This window comes from Ursus arctos, unplaced genomic scaffold (assembly GCF_023065955.2).
Source record: "Ursus arctos isolate Adak ecotype North America unplaced genomic scaffold, UrsArc2.0 scaffold_17, whole genome shotgun sequence".
Lineage (NCBI taxonomy): Eukaryota > Metazoa > Chordata > Mammalia > Carnivora > Ursidae > Ursus > Ursus arctos.
In genome coordinates, this window is record NW_026622841.1 from 3,812,501 (window position 1) to 3,830,274 (window position 17,774).

Consider the following 17,774-nt stretch of genomic DNA (forward strand, 5'->3'; position numbering starts at 1 on the left):
GTGGGCGAGATGAGCGTGGACTGTCCCCCCCCAAACTCCTGGGAGAGAGGGAGATGCACTCTCGCTCTCTTCTCTTTTCAGTGAAATATAACACACATTCGGATCGCAGAGCTTTCAGACAGTCTCAACTGATAGACAGACACATCGAGCTGCTTTTCCTGCTTCAGTTTTTACTCCTCCTCCTCTCGCCAACGTCACCCTGACAATTACAAATAGGTCTCTCACAAACCATACCTGTCAATCTTTTTAATTGCTTTGTTTTCTTTTTTTTTTCTTTCCGGAGCTAAACAATATGACACAAAAAAGAAATCTTAATACAGCATAACATAAAAGATTGCACATTGGAGAAAGACATCGAGGGGTTTGTTATTCTAATCCACTGGCTGATACCGGGTAAAACCCATGTGTTATAACCCAAGTTAAGTAGACACTAGTTCCTGCAGATTTTTAAACCTGTAAGTCCACCCCCCCACCCCCTTGAACATTCATACACACGCACCCACGTGGACACAAACTATCCTTAGACGAGAACGTCCGACATTTGAGATAAAAATACCTGTGTCACTTTTGCAGTCTTGGTTTGGGGGTTAGGTTTGATTGGGGAGGAGCACTTTGTGGCTTTTTTATTTTGGTAATTCTAGGTAAGTGTAAAACAAGAGGGTATTTTAAATTAAAATGTATACCTTTAATAAAATTTTTTAAAGGCGCAGCTCATCATACCAAAATGTGGAAAATATTTAATTTGGCCCTTCTACGAAAAGTAAATTGATTACTTGGTCAATATAGACAATTAGGGAGAAAATTGACATGAAGGAACGGCAGATCTTTCTAGCTGGGTTATAAAATGAGGTCTTCGTACATAATTGCAACGTCTCCAATTCAATTAGGTCCTTAGGCATCCCCACCTAGAAGTTTAAATGCTTATGTGCCCTGAGAATTTGGACCTCTAGTTTCCAATATATGTGTACTTTCCCAATGGGAAACCTGTAACAGTCTTGTAGAGGCTGCTTAAAACATTCATGGAAAAACACGAAATCTAGGCCAAAATAAATAAAATGGCTTTAGTTCGTGCAACTTGCTTGGGACAGACCGGCTGAGGGCAGAAGGCGCGGGCAAGGCGTCCCGGGAATGGGGGACCAGGAGTCTGGGGCTCAGGGTGCTCTGGGCGCCCCCGCCCTGCGTTCGGTGCTTGTGCGCGTGCACTGGTGGCGGGGGCTCCCCGCGCGGCTCGGGGGCCCCGGCCGTGCCCCGCCGCCCCGGCCGCGCTCGGGGTTGATTCGTACCACCTTGCAAGGAAGTGAACGCTTCGCACGGGAAGGGGAGGTGCCTCCGCCGGCCGCCGGGCGCCGCGCCGCTCCGAGGACGCCCGGGGCTGCAGCCGGCTCGGGGCCGCGGCGATAGCGGGACGCGAGGCTCCCCTCGCCGCCCCCCTCACCCTTTTAGAGGAGTCAAATCCGGCTTTTAGAGCGTGGGGAGGGTGGGGATATCCGGTGCCTCCCGGACGCCGGGAGAAAGGGGGAGGGCGGAGAGGATCCTTGGCCAGTCTGCGCAGAGCAGATTCAAACCAAAACAAAAAGATTAAAGGAGCAGCGGCCGGGGTGGCAGCGATCCCCAGGCCGGGACCCCGGGGGTGGCGCGTCCGGGAACCGCGGGGGCTGTGCGGACTGCCGGCGCTGCGCGCGGCGGGGGGGGGTGGGGGGGGGGGAGGGAGCCAGTCCTTGTGGGGGGGGGGAGTCGAGGGGAGCACGCGGGCCGGAGGAGGGGCGGACCCGCCTGCTCCGCCCGTTAGCTCCGAGCCAGCCGAGCCGAGCGGCCCCGGGCTGGGCGCGACCCCGGCCGGCGGCGGCGCAGAAAGCGGGCAGAGGCGCGGGCCATGCTGCGGCTGGCGCCCGCCGGGGCCCGAGCCATCGTGGACATGTCGTACGCCCGCCACTTCCTGGACTTCCAGGGCTCCAACATCCCCCGCGCCATGCAGAAGCTGGTGGTGACCCGGCTGAGCCCCAACTTCCGCGAGGCCGTCACCCTGCGCCGGGACTGCCCGGTGCCACTCCCCGGGGACGGAGACCTCCTCGTCCGGAACCGGTGAGCCCGGCGCCTGCCCCCCCACCCCCGCCCTGGCCGGGCCCCGGCCGGCGCTGCGCCGCTTCCCGGCTGTCCCGGGCCCGCCTGCGTCCCCACACTCCGGCAAGCGTTCAGGCGCGCAGCCTGACTTTGCGAGATCCCGGGAAGTTGAACCCGCCGCCATCTGGCGAAGGCGAATGTAATGTGACTGTTGCTGGTGTGAATATCCGATGCCACCGAAAGTCCTCATAACTGAGGGTTATTTTAATTTGGGATTCCCCTCCCCTCCCCCAGCCCTCCCTCCTCCCCCTCCCGCTCCCGAAATAAAACCGACGGGACCCAGAAGGGGAGTCTCCCCGCCCGGCCCACCCGCGCGCACCCACGACTCCTGCGTTCCCGTAATCTTTAGTGTGGACCGGGAACGGGCTGGACACAAACTGCGACGTTTAGGTAACGTGCTTTGGAGGAAGGAGGCCGAGGACCCGGCTGGCTCTTCCTGTGCGCTCCAGGTTGGCAGCCGCCTCGCAATGGCGGAGCCTGTGGTTGGGTGTGTTGGTGTGCACCTCGCCGGTGTCGTCTGCGTGTTGTCAGTGCTGTATGGCTGTTGTCTGTGCCCCAGAGCCTACCGACAGGCGCGTGGCGCGTCCGGGGCGGCTGGCTCAGGGCCGGGGTGGGGGCACGGCTGCATTTGCCTGCGCATTTTGCAGCCCTTTGGGTGGCACTCGGGTGGGTTGCCCTACCTTCTGACAGTCTTCCACCTCCACACTCTCTACCTTAATGTGTTTACAGCTCACTAATCTTTAGTAACTGGTGAAGCGCGGGAAGGAAAGCGACCTCATTCTGTGGGAGCCCTGCCCTCCGGTCTCTCTTCCCTGGGTCCCCTCGCCTTGCAGGCGGGGCATTCCCCATTCCTCGATCCCCTACGTGAGAGCAGGACTCGCCCGCCTGCTCAGGCGCCTCCGAGGGGTTAGAGTGTTGCATGTTTCAGGTCAGATCCTGCGATTGGAGGAAGGACTGAGTTCTGAGAATAACTATGCTGTTAATTGTGTCCTGGAAAGTACTGTAAGTCCCCTGCAAGGCGTGAAAGGCAAAGTGTAGTCTACCCAAGTGGCTTGACGCAGCGTTTAATCCGTTTATTTTAGAGAGTCGTATCAGCCTTCCAAAGACTGCAAAATTGAGTTATTCTGGTCACAATATAAAACTTTCGGAAACCTGTTGGAAACGTAAAAATTGAGGGAGCCAAGAGTGGGGCTGAGTGGAAGCCGTCTCCGGGCGGGGTGCAGAGAGTGCCTTAAAAGCTGGATGTGTGTGTCCTGAAGGTTTTCGTGGGTGGAAACAGGGCTGCAGAAGATTTCTTCATTATGGGATAAAGCGCTAAAGCTGTTGAGCTAAGGACTTGCATCCTAACAAGTTAAAAAGAAGACACACACGCAGAACACACAAGACACACGAGTGATCTGCCAGAAGTTGAGATGAGAAGCAGGCTGCAAAGCTTCAGACTTTAACAAGCAAGAAGTTTTACACGGGCTGTTTTCTTTTCTTGTCATTTTTCTGACCAAGTACACTACTGACTGTGAGCACTGACGTAAAGACACACACCACTGCTTGAGTAAAATCCCCTTTAGATACCGGGTGTGAAGTGGGGAGGGGGCGACTGAGCGGAGCAAGCAGAAGGTGGTGTGAAGTTAGAGCACCAGCCCCCGGGGCGGAGTGGGACCGCCCGCCAGCGCTGTCCGAGGGGTCTGAGCCGCCCGGCAGCGCCCGGACGCCGGGCCTCTCTACCTGGGAAGTGCATCAAGTCCTGGGGTTGCCCTTCCCTCCTCCGGCTCCTCTCCCTGCTCGCTCGCCGTCACCCTTGCTTTCTCCTTCCCCGCCAGTGCCCGGGCGCCCCCTGCGCCGGATCACCGGGGACGGTCCCTGAACTGGGCGGTGAGGGTTCTCGAGCGCCAGCTCTCCCACGTTTGCAGCTCCTCAGTTTGCGTTGCTTTAGGGTCCGTGCCTGTCTTTTCCCGCTACATATGCCAGAAGTCCCTTGAACGCAAATAGTCTATTTATGTGTACAACTTGACCTCTAACTTCTGCGTTGAAGCCGGGGTCAGAAAGAGAATGGGGCTAGTTTTCTGCACGTTGAGAGAAGTCTTTGCATCCCCTTTCCCTACTCTGTGGAAAGTCTGCTCCTATCCCCAAACTGTAAGATTCTTTATACTTGGCAAATAGTGTCAGGGGAGGTGGCATTTTACAGATTTTTTTTTCTTTAAGACTGCAGGTCTATTTACTGCAGGTTAATTAATTTTAATCCTAGACCAACTCTCCTCCAGAACAGTGTTAATTGCATAAAAATTTTATGCAAGCTCTTTTCATTTTTATAATAAAAATGTGCTCTGGAATGAATGGCATAAGTGTACATTCGCTTGTTCCGAAAGGTGTTTGGAGATTTGCGCGCTGCCTGACTTTTCCTTTCAGTTGGATATTTGCACATCTCATCCCATCTTAACAGAAAATACAAATTCTTCATTCACAGAGAGGGAAGTGCTTTTAAGCCAGACGTGGATTTAGGATAATCAAGTTTATTCCATTTAGGGAAAGTGTGAGAGGGGCGCTTAAAATCCCTGCAGAACGGGTAATTGATGTTCCTTTATCCACTTCTCACTTTCCTACATCCAAGGACAACTTCACATCCCCTCCCAGTGCCCAGCCCTCAGCAAGAGAAGGAAGAAAGACACCCTCCGGTGAAGTCAGCTTGCGCGCTATTTTTAGCTCTTTTTCGAAGGATAGTGACACATTATTTCGTTTCCAAATATTTCTAACGATTTTCTGCTCAAGTGTAAGATAATGGAGCAAAGAGTTTGTAGGAATGGTAAAGAGCGGGTGGGGGATGGGGAAGGCGTTTTTGATAAACGGTTTGTTGCTCACGGGAGGGTAACAGCATTTCTGCTGACTCTCCAGGCCGAGATTTTCTTTTATTTATTTTCCTTTCTTTTCTTTATTATTTTTCTTTTCTTTTCTCCTCCTCCTTCTCTTTCCCTCCTTCTTTCTTTCTTTTTAAGAAAATCTGGTCTGGACGACTTTGTCTCCTAATATTGAAGGCTCCGGACTTCACGTTTTTTGTTCAAAGAAAGCGTTTTCCTCCCTCTGCAGGACTGCCTGTTTCATAATAAACATGACGAAGGGGTTCGGCACTTTTTAGTATAAATAAACCGGGCGCCTCTCGAAGGGTATATATTTGGGGAAAGGCCGCACCGGTCCCATTCTTTTTCCTGGGGTTCCTCGATTTTAGGCTTCCCAGTGGATCCTCCCGTCGGACGGCTGGAACCCTGCACTTACTAAGAGCATATATTTTAAATTAAAGAGGGTGCAAGGAGAGTTCTGCAATGCACGCATTCTACCAAGCGTGTCTTTCCTTTCTTTTTCTGGCTCGCTCGCCCTTCTGTCCCCAGCTCCCCGGCCCGGGCCCCCTTTCCCACTCGCGTCTGCTGCTCTTGAACTTGTTTCTGGAGCAGCGGAAGGCGCGGGCTCCCGACCCTCACGCGGCCCTTCCCAAAGCCCAGGTAAGGATGAAGGCGCGTGCGGGCAGTGGCGGATCCCCACCTGCTGCGGCGGCCGCGCGGCGTCCAAGCGGGGGTCCGGGGGAGGCGGGGGCCGCACCGGGGGTCAGGAGGCCAGGAGTGGGCGAGGTGCGCAGAGCGGAGTAGCGGAGGGCTGTCGCCACCAGCCCGAGACTCCCTCACCGACGACGCAGGCAGTTTGGAAGACGGCGAGCCGAGGGGAGGGGGGAGGGGGAGACACGAGGAACTGGGGTGCATGGGAGGCCAGGGTCACGGGCCGGCCGCCCCAGGCCCCAGTCCTGCGGCCGCTGCGCTCCAGCGCGCCCTATGCTCGGGACACCCCACCCCCACCCCGAGAGCTTGACCGCCCCTGGGCCCGAGGTCCACGGCCTGCGCTGACTACGCTTGCCCTTCGGACCCCCGCCCGGCCCAGGGAGGCCGAGGTCACGGTCGCGGGCCTGGACGGCGGCCCCTCCTCCCCAGCGCCTGCCGGCTCGGCCCCAGCCCGCTCCGGGAGTCAGAGTCAGGGATGGAGCCTCGCAGTGCGGGCGGTGGAGAGGCCGGGACGAGAGGGCAGTCTGCGGAGGCCGGGCACTTCCGAGGGGAGACAGTTCCAGAAGGGCTTCTGGCGCCCCGCAGGCTGGCCGGGGCGCGGCAGGGGAGGCGCAGAGCTGTCTGCACCCTGGACGGGGCGCGCCGAGGTAAACTTAAGCGGCCTCCGGTCAGCGGCAGGCACCCCAGCTCCCAGCAGAGCCCACTCCCATCTCGACTTGGCCGTCGCTCCCCCTCTGGCGCTCGTGCCCGCTCCCCTCCACTTTTCTCCCGCCTGTGCCCTGCTTGTTCTTGTCACCCCTCCCGGGGAAGTGGCAAACCGCAGAGGAAGAGTGGGGGAGCGCTTTCCTCCAGCAGCGCCCCCCGCCCAAGGCGCGCTCCTTAGAGGTGGGGGGGACCCCAGGGGCCAGCCGCCACGGGAGCGTCCCTCTGAGTTCAAGGCGGGGGTGCCCCGCAGAAGAGGGCCTCTCCAGCGGGGTCTGAGACAGGAGGGGAGTGGGGCAGGGGAAGGGTTAATTGCGGGCCCTGAGACTGGAGCTGGCGGTAGGGCCTCAGTTCCCCCCCTCTGGAGCGAACCGCCGTCATTTCCAGCCCACCGACCCCTCCCTGGACTTGGCTTTACAGCCTGCAGCAGGGGCACCGGAGGCGAGACGCCCCAGCTGGGCTCTGCCCGGGCTGCCTTCTGCGAAGTCCAGAGGCGCGCTCTGAGGAAGCTGGCCCTTTGAAAAAGGACCCAACCTTGAGAATTTTGTAAATTTAAAGGAAAGATAGCGGCCCCCACCCCCAAAACAGAATGTAAGCGTCTTCCTGTTAAATCCCAAATGAAAAACCAGCAAAAATCATTTTTCCCACTTTTCCTTACTGTGTTACCATCAATGGCTATGGAATTCTGTAGTGTGTTCTTGAGGCTGTGTGGTGTGCTAACTTCTGAAAGCAGCTTGACATGCCCCAGAGAAATTGTTTCCTGCTTTCTTCTTTCTCCAATATGGAGAGAGCTTTCAGTATTGTAGATACACAGGGCATAATCATAAGGGAGCGTTTATAAGTGCAAAGTGTTATCTGTAATACGGTGGAAGTGGATCCTTGCACAGGGCAGTTTTGGTTTATTAAGTTAAATTAAAAGTGAATTATTTTAAAATGACCTACTTACCAGCTTTCCTCGTGCCACCAGATACCACCATCTTTTCATTTCATTGCAGGTGGAAATGACATTTTTAGGGTCCTCCATTATGTGTCTAAGCCACCTCCTGACATTTTTTAGTAGACGGCTTTTTTTTTCCTAGGTATCAGGATATTTTTGTTATGAGGTATACCGAGATGAAAAAAAGCTGGTAAAAATACCGACCTCACAATTAAATTGACTCTGGATACCAAAGTGAAAATAATCATCTGGTATTAATCAAGTTATGTCTCTGCTTCTTGTTGAGGAAAAATATAGTGACGATTTGCTTTCCTTTTCATCTGAAAAGGACTGTAAGATGTTGAATGTTCCATGAAACTCCCTACCCTTATGAGACAATTTTTGCTCAATTAATCAAAATGCATGTTTTCATGCTGGACATAGTTACATCAGAAAGAAAATTTGCTGGGGCCACTCCAACAGTGTTTTAAACAACCCTGCAGTAACGTGTAACAACCGATGACCTTGTACACTGCGTCAATCTTCAATAATATCATTGTCATTACTGTTATTATCTGAAGTGTTAAATTGTTGCCAGAATCAATGCAAGTCTACTTCTCTGAATATATTTTATCTCACTGTTGTTTTTTAACATCTTTGTTAAGAGGCCAATTAATTTCCAACTCATAGCTCCAGTGGAGTTTGCATATAAGAGGGCTTCCTGACTTTTTTTTTTTTAATGCTTTAGCTCTCCTTTTGAAAGAAAGGGGAGGAAAATAAATAGCATGTGAAACAAATAACTTGATGCTTAAAATGGTATGAAATTATCCCTAACCTGATTTTAAAAATAAAATATGCCGAAACTCTGATTGCAAATACTTGTTTAATTTCTCTTTTTCAACTGAATCTCAGGATTTTTTTTTTTTTAATTCTACCAGGGTAGATAGCTTAGCCACCCGACCAGTCACTGGAATTAGAAGAATTTTTCTAGGTGGAATATCAAGGCCTTGATGAAGAGAACACCTTAATATATTTGTTTGTTTGTTTCCTTCTAGATTTGTCGGTGTTAATGCATCTGACATCAACTATTCCTCGGGCCGCTATGACCCTTCAGTCAAGACCCCCTTTGACATAGGTTTCGAAGGTGTGGGAGAGGTGGTAGCCTTGGGCCTGTCTGCCAGTGCCAGGTACACCGTTGGCCAGGCCGTGGCTTACGTGGCGCCCGGCTCCTTCGCTGAGTACACAGTGGTGCCTGCCAGTGCCGCGGCTCCCGTGGCCTCTCTGCAGTCCGAGTATGTCACCCTGCCGATAAGTGCTACCACTGCATACATCAGCCTGAACGAGCTCGGAGGACTGTCGGAAGGGACAAAAGTGTTGGTGACGGCAGCAGCTGGGGGGACAGGCCAGTTTGCCGTGCAGCTTGCAAAGAAGGCCAAGTGCCATGTCATTGGCACCTGCTCTTCCGATAAAAAGTCTGCTTTTCTGAAGTCCATTGGCTGTGATCGTCCCATCAACTATAAGACCGAGCCTGTCAGCACTGTCCTGAAGCAGGAGTACCCCAAAGGTGTGGATGTGGTCTATGAATCCGTTGGGGGCGCCATGTTCGACGTGGCCGTAGATGCCTTGGCTGTCAAGGGCCGCCTGATAGTCATTGGGTTCATCTCTGGCTACCAAACTCCTATGGGCCTTGCACCTGTGAAAGGGACATTACCGGCCAAACTGCTGAAGAAATCTGCCAGCATCCGGGGCTTCTTCTTGAACCATTACCTTTCTAAGTATCAGGCAGCCATGGACCACTTGGTTAAGATGTATGCAGGTGGAGACCTGGTCTGTGAGGTGGACCTTGGAGACCTTTCTGCAGAGGGCAGGTTTATCGGCCTGGAGTCCGTATTCCGGGCTGTTGATTATATGTACATGGGAAAAAACACTGGAAAAATTGTAGTTGAATTACCTCGCTCTGTCAACAGTAAGCTGTAAAACAATGACATAAATCAGAGGAGAAAGAAAATGGGCACATTATTCCTCAGAATTACTCAAATCAAGTTATTTGTAGTTGGTTAATGGCTAGAGTATTTCTTAAAAGAAAAGTCAGGTGTTAATAAGTTTCTCTTTCTCTTTTGTTTTTTGGGTTTTCTTGCCCCTCCCTTCAAAAAATGCTAATAAAAACTTCTCTCGATGGCTCAGAGGTAAAACTGTTATATTCAATTCTTTGGTCATGGACAGTCTCATTCCAGATTTTATTGTTCCAGAGAATTAAATTAATTCCTGATGCAAGATCTGATCAAATCAGTATGTCTTCAGCTTGATGAGATTTTAAAATCGGTCTTGAAAATAGTCCACAAATTCTTTAGGAGAGTTTGGTCTTACGCTAATGAGCAGTCAATAAATGAGAGATAGAGCAGAAGGGCACTCATATATTTTGAGTCCATATTCCCAGGAAATGGCCCTTCCTTTTCTGTAAATCACCAACTATCTAAATAGAAATTTGGAGGAATTCTCCCAAAACTTTGATTTGTTAGATCATTAGAAAAATGACTATGTGAACGCAGACCTATTTTTAAAAAGTGTCTATTATTTACTGCTTTATGCGCCATTATCCCGGTTAGGCCTGGGTGGAACCGAAAGTTCTCTCTGCCCTTAAGCAGCAGTGTTGAAAACTGATGAGACAAAAGCAGGCTTTAGAGGGGGATATCACTGGCATGGGGGGAGCTTTAGAAACTTAGTACCTGCCTGGGAAGGGAGAGGATGTGCTGCGTCCACGGGGAGGGGAGGGTCTGCCCCACAAAGGGAAAGCACTCTCTAGGCACAGGGCCAGAGATTAATAACAGCATCCTTCCTGTGCCTGAGTCGGATCTATCAGACAGCACCGTGCAGAGGAGGGACTGACGCAATCCAAAATAATAAGACATTCGCTCCGTGTTTCAGACTTTCGGACACGGTGTGTTTTCTCTCTGATCTTGGAAACAGAATAGTGTGTGCGGCAGAGAACCCTGTCGCTGTGTCCCCATTTTCCTTCGTTCTGTGGGAAAGAGCTGCTCCTCGTTACTGCAGCCCACTGCCCGGTGTCACACGTGAGAGGAACGTCACGAGCCTTCCCCGGGGAATCATGCCTGCGGCCGCTGTGCCCGCCTCCTCACCTTCAGCTCACCAAAACCGGCTACGCTCGCATCGCGAACTTGGAAATCCCACCGTGCCTTTCTAATTGAAGCCAAAGCCCACCCGATTATGGCTCAGAGCCCTGGGTTTCGGTGTCTCTAACGTGCTAAATAAATACGAACGCAATTAAGGATGCTCCAGGAAACTTGGTGACCGCATTTAATTTTTCTTTCCTCCCATCCAAGGAGTGAGGAAATCCTACTGCTCGAGAGCTGTTAGTATCTATTTTACAAGATTTACTCATTTTCAGGTACCCTAATGTAGCTGCTAGCATGCATGCACAACAATACAATTTATATGGTAAATGGGACCAAATAATGGCTTCACTGAATGTTATGGCTGCACTGAAGGGAGATGTCACGGTAAATAGCCACCAAATTATGGATCATGCCTGAGTGTCACAACTGCACTAAAGACAAATAGCACTGGGGGCTATTGCCACTGTGACGCTTTTGAGTTATGAAGAAGGGTAGCAGCCTGATGCGAGGCTCTTTGTGTTCTCATTACAGCAAGGGGTTCCGAGCGCGGGGTACAAGAAAAGCTGGCCCAATGCAGTGCTCGGTTATTAATCTGTCCCTTTCAGACCTAACAGCTCTGGCCACACGGAAGGAGACTTTGCCTGCCTTTCAGACACGCAAACTCGGGAGGGGACAGGTTTTAGGAAGAGAAGAGCGCAGGAAGTGTCTGGCACTGGGCGAACATGGTAATCAGATCATCCTGCCCCAGAAGAAGATGACATTTCACACGGTATCTGTTGCTTCCCATGCAGATAGATGTGCGGAGGCTAAACCGTAATGCGTTTCTCCCTTCGCCGGGACTCGAGGGGCAAGGACGCTGCCAGCTAAATTGCTTCTTCGAAACTGAAGCACGTCCGGGTTTCTTTCATTTTAATGGGAGGGTAATAAAGATGAAAGACCAACATTTTAACTGATGGATCCCTTAAGCTCCAGAATAGAAATTTATGATGTTTTGAAGGAATATACTAAATTCGGCGATGCAAAAAAAAATTTTTTTTTCAAACACCCAGGTTTAAAATAAAATATAATCTGAAAACCTCATGCTCACTTTCCCCAAAACTCAGGAACTACAGTGCATGCTGTTTTCATTTATTCTTAGAAAACAAGCATGAAAGATTCCGCCCATTCAGATAATGCCAAAAATATGTTCAAACTTTTTGTTCCTTATTCTTCTGAAAAATGATTTGTAAATTGAGGGTCATAGTTCAGTATCAGTTTCATCTTCTGGGATTATCGTTCAGGACCAGCCTCTAATGGGAGGTGAAATGGTGCGATGCTCTCAACACCTTTCTTCTAAACTGTATTACATATCACAAAAAGTACATCCATAATTCAGGGCAATTGTCAGTCTTTGTTTTAGAGACAGGGCTGGGGCTGAGCGATCATGGTGGATGAATTATTTCTCAGTGCTCAGGGTGGCCTTCTCTGCACCTCAGCCTTGAGGTCTCTGGCTGGGCAGATGGAGGGGTTTGCTTTGAGAAGCTATTCCTTGCCATTCCATTGTGACTTCTAGAAAAGCAAGTGCTATTCCTTCACATTTGTTTTGCGTGCAAAAAAAAAAAAAAAATTACCAACGGTGTCATTTCGGGTCTCTTTGATGATGACTGCTGCTAGGAAATTTTGTCAGCGTTTAAAAAAAAATTTTTTTTTTCAGGGAATAGTGCGCAAGGAAATGACACGAAGTTTTGCTTGATAGGCTCTATACATTGTTATTATATGATTTCATCTGAATGGAGTTTCTCAAGAGTAGGGCAGAGCTTCTGTAAATGGTCATTAGTATTACATTCAGTATTTATCTAATGAAAGTGCAGTGACAAGTAGCTGCTTCTTATTAAAATGAAAATCCTGCGTTATGTACTTAAGGAACATTCCAGCTAATGAGGATGTAATGTCCTCAGTACAACACAGACCTTCTTTTTGTGTTCCCCACCACAAGACGCTGGAAACTTGACAAATGATATCATTTAAGACACATGCCTGCCGTAGGGACCTGCTTTTTGGCTTCCTGTTTCTGGCTTTTATTTGGGTAACATTTATAATGGCCACCCGACTTGTAACGGGTCATGTTTTAACCCCTTCGTAGAGTTCCCAATTAGCATGAATTTACTACATTCGGGGTTTCCTTTAAAATGGGCAGGGGGTGTTTAGTACTGAAAATATTTTTCTTGACCACTTTACCACATGGACGTGTGGGATAAATACCACATTTTAGATTTATGTAAAAACAGATGAGCAACGTGCAACTTTCAGAAAAAATATGATAGAAAATGACCAAATCAACTGTGGATGATAATTTCCTAGGGGTTAAAATCCGCTTTTTATGAATGTAACCCAGATGTGAAATGGCCTGATATGATGGGTTCCTAATCACTGTTCTCTATCCTTCCCCGTCTCTTCTTTTATTAAGTATCATTTGTTATTTATAGTACTTATTTAGAGACATGAAATTTATCTACGCAAACATTATTAGTTAGTTTTGGGGTTGGGGATTTGTTGGGGTTTTTCTTGGAAAGTTTGATTTTCTGTAACTAATGTAATTATGGCCCAGAATTAAATATTTAGGGTCATATTTCCAAAGTCAGACGTGAAGTTCTGGATTTTCCATACCATGGATGTGGGCATTTTGAACTTTAAATTCTACTGCTTACTAGACCTTTGGCATTGCTATTTCAACTGATAGAGGAATGTTCAATATGAGAACCTTATTCCTGTGACCCCGAGCAAACTATGGGACGTTGCCAAGAGAGGAAAAAAAAAAGCGCTATCCAAAATACATAAAGAATATTTTTACCAACAAGTAATTCTTGATCGTAGAGAGCTGATATTCAGGGAAAGTCAAATAAGGTGTGTGCTTGAGGTTTCTATGTAAATCTTTCACTAGGTCTGCGTACTGATGAGCCCTGACGGTAAGACTGAGCTGGTCCTCACCTCTGTTCCCAATGCGACGGTTTCTGCCAGCATGGCAGCAGCACGGACCCTCCCGGGAAGCGAGTCTGGGGTCCCCCACGTGGGAGGGTAAGTACTGCACGGGGTACAGTTTGGGGGAACGGATATGTGCCTCATATGTCCCAGGAAGCACTGAGCCAAAAGTACAGAGATGCCAACAGCCCCCCAAAGTAAGAGTTTCCCTTGAAGGGCACTATCTGACGGTGCCGGTCTGCCAACATGAAATTAAAAATAATAATTAACACACACCCTGCTGACTGGCGGTAGCATCCAATAGGAGAGACGGATCAGTGCTCAGAGCTCACAAAAGGGTTCCGTGGGATCGTCAGCCCCACTTCTCCCTCTGCACCAAAGGGTTAGAGTGACTTGCATGGATGATGTCTTTGGTCAGTGGGGATGTAGGAACATGTTCAGGGAGGCGAGGGCGTCCTGCTTGGAAGAGTCCGCCGCGCCCTCCACGTGCCTGCCCCTGGGAGGTCCGCCAGCAGAAAATTAGAGCGGGAAGGAGCCCTGGACACTCTCTGCCCCCCATAAAGGAGAAGACGCTGTTGTCTCTTTAAATGGTAGAATTTGGGATTTAAGCGACAATCTACTCTTACCCATTGTATAAATGAAGAAACCAAGGCCCAGGAAGGATAGGTGCCTCGTCTAGGGTCACAGAGTTCACCGGCCTCAGAAATGAAGCTGGAACACAGGCAGGTGCCTCCCAGGGCACGGGCCAATCTCTGGCTTATCCCCTTTGTAAGTTGCCCAGGTCCCTCAGTACGTGGCTGATGAAAAGTATCACAGAATAACACCTGGCCTTTGTTATAAATCTTCTTGTGGATGAGAAGACGGTCAACCCAGGAAGAATATCACGGTTCAGACTGCGAAAGTGTGTTCACGCAGGACCCCCTTTAATCGAGCACAAGTCATAGTTCCAGATCATTTGATTCTGTGTCATCTAAATATCACACAAGCTTCTGGGGGAAAAGTACTCAGTGGAATTAATGGCTGAATGCTCACAATTTCGTTTTAATGCTACAAGGAAGGTCTCTGTCCTATCAATATATTCTTGGATGTCCAATCATGAAAATCAAATAAAGAAAATCTTTATTATCATGTGTTGAGTGGGTTTCTTTTTCCTAGAGTCATTTCACCTGCTTATATTATTGCCTCTAGAAAGCCGATGTTTGACCATCATAATTTTTGTACCAGCAAAACACCTAGAATCTGAATTTGCTGTTCTACCTGAAATCGAATCTGAATCCAGCAGACTCAGGGCTATAATGGGTGGACGCCTGTGCAGGCAGCGGGGGCAGGGGGAGCCACACCGGAGGGTCCCACGTGTGCTCACATGTGGCAAGAATCTCACACTCAGAGACAAGCCCTTCAAAACACTGAACATTCATGCCTCTCTCCATCATTCCTCTCTTCCTTGAACTCACGCATAACAAGCGCAAACTTTCAACTTTACACAAACAAATCCTTTCCCAATAGAACTACAGCTTCTTTTAACATTAAAAAAAAAAAAAAAAAACCCTTCTTGGGAACAGTAACAATGTCAAAGGCAATCTCATTTCCTAGAAAACTTCACTTCTCACCAGGGGACTGGAAGCAATAGTGGTCCCTCTCTATGTTGTTAGAATTTACATTTGGAAATTGAATTGTCTCCTTGAGGGTCTTTCCTCGAAGTACCTTTTGGAGAATTTCTTATATCCAGGTACAGCAGGGTACGTGGAAGGAGACAGAGCTGAAGCAGGACCAGTGTCCCCCCAGCAGGAAAATCTCATTCTCTAAGCAGTAAAATTAAATTGTCATTGCTGAAGAATATTTGTCATTTCCACTTTTACATGCACTTTGCATGCCATCTTGAAACTTGCTTACAAATTTGACCGTATGAAAACAAGGTCACTATCTTCCCTTCTTACTATGAGATAAGCAAAGAGGGGTAGAGGAGTGACACCCATTTCAGAGCTGGGAAGAGTAAAGTGCAGAGAAATGATTTGCCTTTGATCACTCAGCCACTGGTAGAACAGCCTGGGGCCCATGGATAGTTCTCAGACCAAGGCTGTTTTTTTCCCCCAGAAGGTGTTGCTTGTCCCAGTTCACCGTGCACACACGTCACCTGTTTCGATGCAGGTCCCATCCCGCAGTCTGCCTTTCCCAGGTGGTCCCGAGGGTGCTGTTCCTGGGAACACGCTTCGAGGAGGAAGGCACTAGGGTCACGCTGCTTTTGAAGAGAGTCCCCTCTTGTGAAATGCTGCGTTAGAAGGCACTGCTGAGCCACCCAAAGGCTGCCTGGGTATGAATTACAAAGCGGAGAACATGATAGAACTATGAAAATGGCTGCCTTTTATCGTCACGCGCCCAACTTCTTTAAATTAGCCATTCCTTCTGAAACTCAGCTGTGACACACCGTCCGTCTGCTCTTCAGAGGGCTCTGTAGCAGCTACGGCAGGCAGGTCCGCAGGCTGCAGAAAGGTGGCAGGAGCGTCCTGGGGCCACTCAGCAAGAGGTGACCACGGACGTCCTACCTCTCCATCCTCACGGCCTCTCAGACGCAGGTCTCCAGAGGACCTAAACTCTTCCCGTTTTCCTGCAGCTTCTACAGTCGAATTCTTTGTCGTGCCATTGTCCTTCCTGCCGGGGTCCCCAGGCAAACACCAGTCCTGTTACGGGAGCGCGGAGGCCGGGCGCCCGCTGTGGGTGCGGGGCTGCCCGCAGCGGGCGTGTGCGCGTCATTAACACGATACTTCACAAGCCTCCGGAGCAGAGCGAGCGCGCCCGACTGACATCCACTCTCGGCCCAGGCCCCTTGGAACAGGCACCGCAGCACCACGTGTAGCCTTTATGGAAAGATTGGCCCGTAGAATTGACAGTAATTGAAGAGGCCGTGGCCTTCATCAGGGAAAAGTTACAATCCATGCGGCCGCTTAATACACCAGTGTAGTAATCACAGGAAGAGCCTTCTAGCTGGGAGAAGGGTAAGAAAGCACCTCGCTATCAAAACGGAAGCTCATCGAGGTGCAGCTACACTCTAGGTTGGGAGAAGACGGACAGGCCCTGCAAGAGGCAGGAGAGCAGCGTCCAGCGCCCAGCCCTGGGGCGGTACCGGCCGAGATGGGCCGAGCCCCCAGGCTGCCCACCTGAGCTTCCGGCCATAACCCTCCGCGTGGGGCTCTGACTTAGCGGACCACCTGTGGCCAAGCTGCCGCCACCCCCCCCCCCACAGGAGGGGCTTCAGAGTCAAGCAGGAGTATAAAGGGCATCACAACCCCACTTGTGTTCACCCACAGAGCTGGGTGCAGTTCGGGGAATCAAGATTGGAGGCAGGGACCCTAGTACCTCCGACAATTCCCAGGGAGGTCAGTGAGGGCAGGAGCCAGGTGGGGGCAAGGGGAAGTAGACAGCTCTCGCTGGGCTGGGGAGCGGAGAGATAGCACGTCTTCTGCATGTTGGCTTCTCAGGGTCTCTGTAGACCCCCAAACGCAAATCTGAGAAATGCCACCAGGCTTCCAGGTGGGACCTTTTCCTTGATCAAGGAGCTTAAAAAAGATGCGGCTCTCAGTTACTAAAGGGACTGGCGGGTGATAACAGAGGCAGCTTGCCGCTTGCCTGCCTTAAGCGGCTTATTTATTTTCACGACTTTCCCAGTCCTGTCGAGGCAAAGACAGTTACTCTCACCTGTGGGCTCCATTAGCACTCTGCTCATACTTCATTTCTAGCACTTTCCATGGTGCCCCAGAATCTATCTATTTGCATGTCTGTCTCCCTGGAGACTGTGAACTCCATGAAGGTAAAGCTTCCTGGGCTGGAACATAGTACCTGCTGATAAATACCAAATCAATGTATACTTTGTATACTTTCCACTTTTATTTCAAAATCGAACCAACAAAACCTGGCCCAGTGTCTCCCGAGTGTCTACTCCTGCAGGATTCCCAGACAGGCACCGGCCCACGACATTTTCTCCAGTTGCTAACAAGCCCTTAAGACAATTGCCAGGTGTGTTCTTCTTAATCCCATGTCCGTGTAACTTCCCTGCCCAGGGCTGCTCCTGGAAAAGCAGGTGACCTGATCTGAGCACCTGGGAGCCCTACCGAGGGATGGTGCTGGGTCTGTGATGCCCACCTGCTGGTGCAACAAAGAAATCTCGCCAGCACTTCTCAGGTTCTGTTGGCGTCTGTGTGCTCATTTCGTGCGATCCAAAATAAATCCCCCAAACACGGACTTCCTCGAAACGCTACATGGCCCTTCTGCTCCCCTTTGGGGATGTGTCAGAGAAAGTTACAAACTGAATAAGGTCCCAAGAAGTGCCCGGCACATAGTAGGCACTCTCAATACAGTACTTGAATGAATGAATGAATGAATGAGTACCAAACCCTTGCAAAATCAGTA

The 17,774-nt window shown here is 50.2% G+C and overlaps 1 protein-coding gene and 1 long non-coding RNA gene across 2 annotated transcripts in view; one reads left to right on the plus strand and one right to left on the minus strand.

The window, feature by feature from the left end:
* LOC130543963 (uncharacterized) overlaps positions 1–1,666 on the minus strand; it is a 2,293-nt gene extending 627 nt beyond the window's left edge. Inside the window, exons 1-2 of the long non-coding RNA XR_008959764.1 lie at positions 1,287–1,666; positions 235–283 (exon numbers count right to left, since the gene is read on the minus strand). This is a non-coding gene — a long non-coding RNA (uncharacterized LOC130543963). The remainder of the gene's footprint in view (positions 1–234; positions 284–1,286) is intronic.
* A 79-nt stretch (positions 1,667–1,745) lies between these two features.
* Positions 1,746–9,470, plus strand: PTGR3 (prostaglandin reductase 3). The gene is made up of 2 exons (XM_026496491.4): positions 1,746–2,082; positions 8,334–9,470. The coding sequence occupies exons 1-2, from the start codon at positions 1,874–1,876 to the stop codon at positions 9,253–9,255; spliced, it is 1,131 nt and encodes a 376-aa protein (XP_026352276.1). The 5' UTR covers positions 1,746–1,873; the 3' UTR covers positions 9,256–9,470.
* Positions 9,471–17,774: the final 8,304 nt, after the last annotated feature.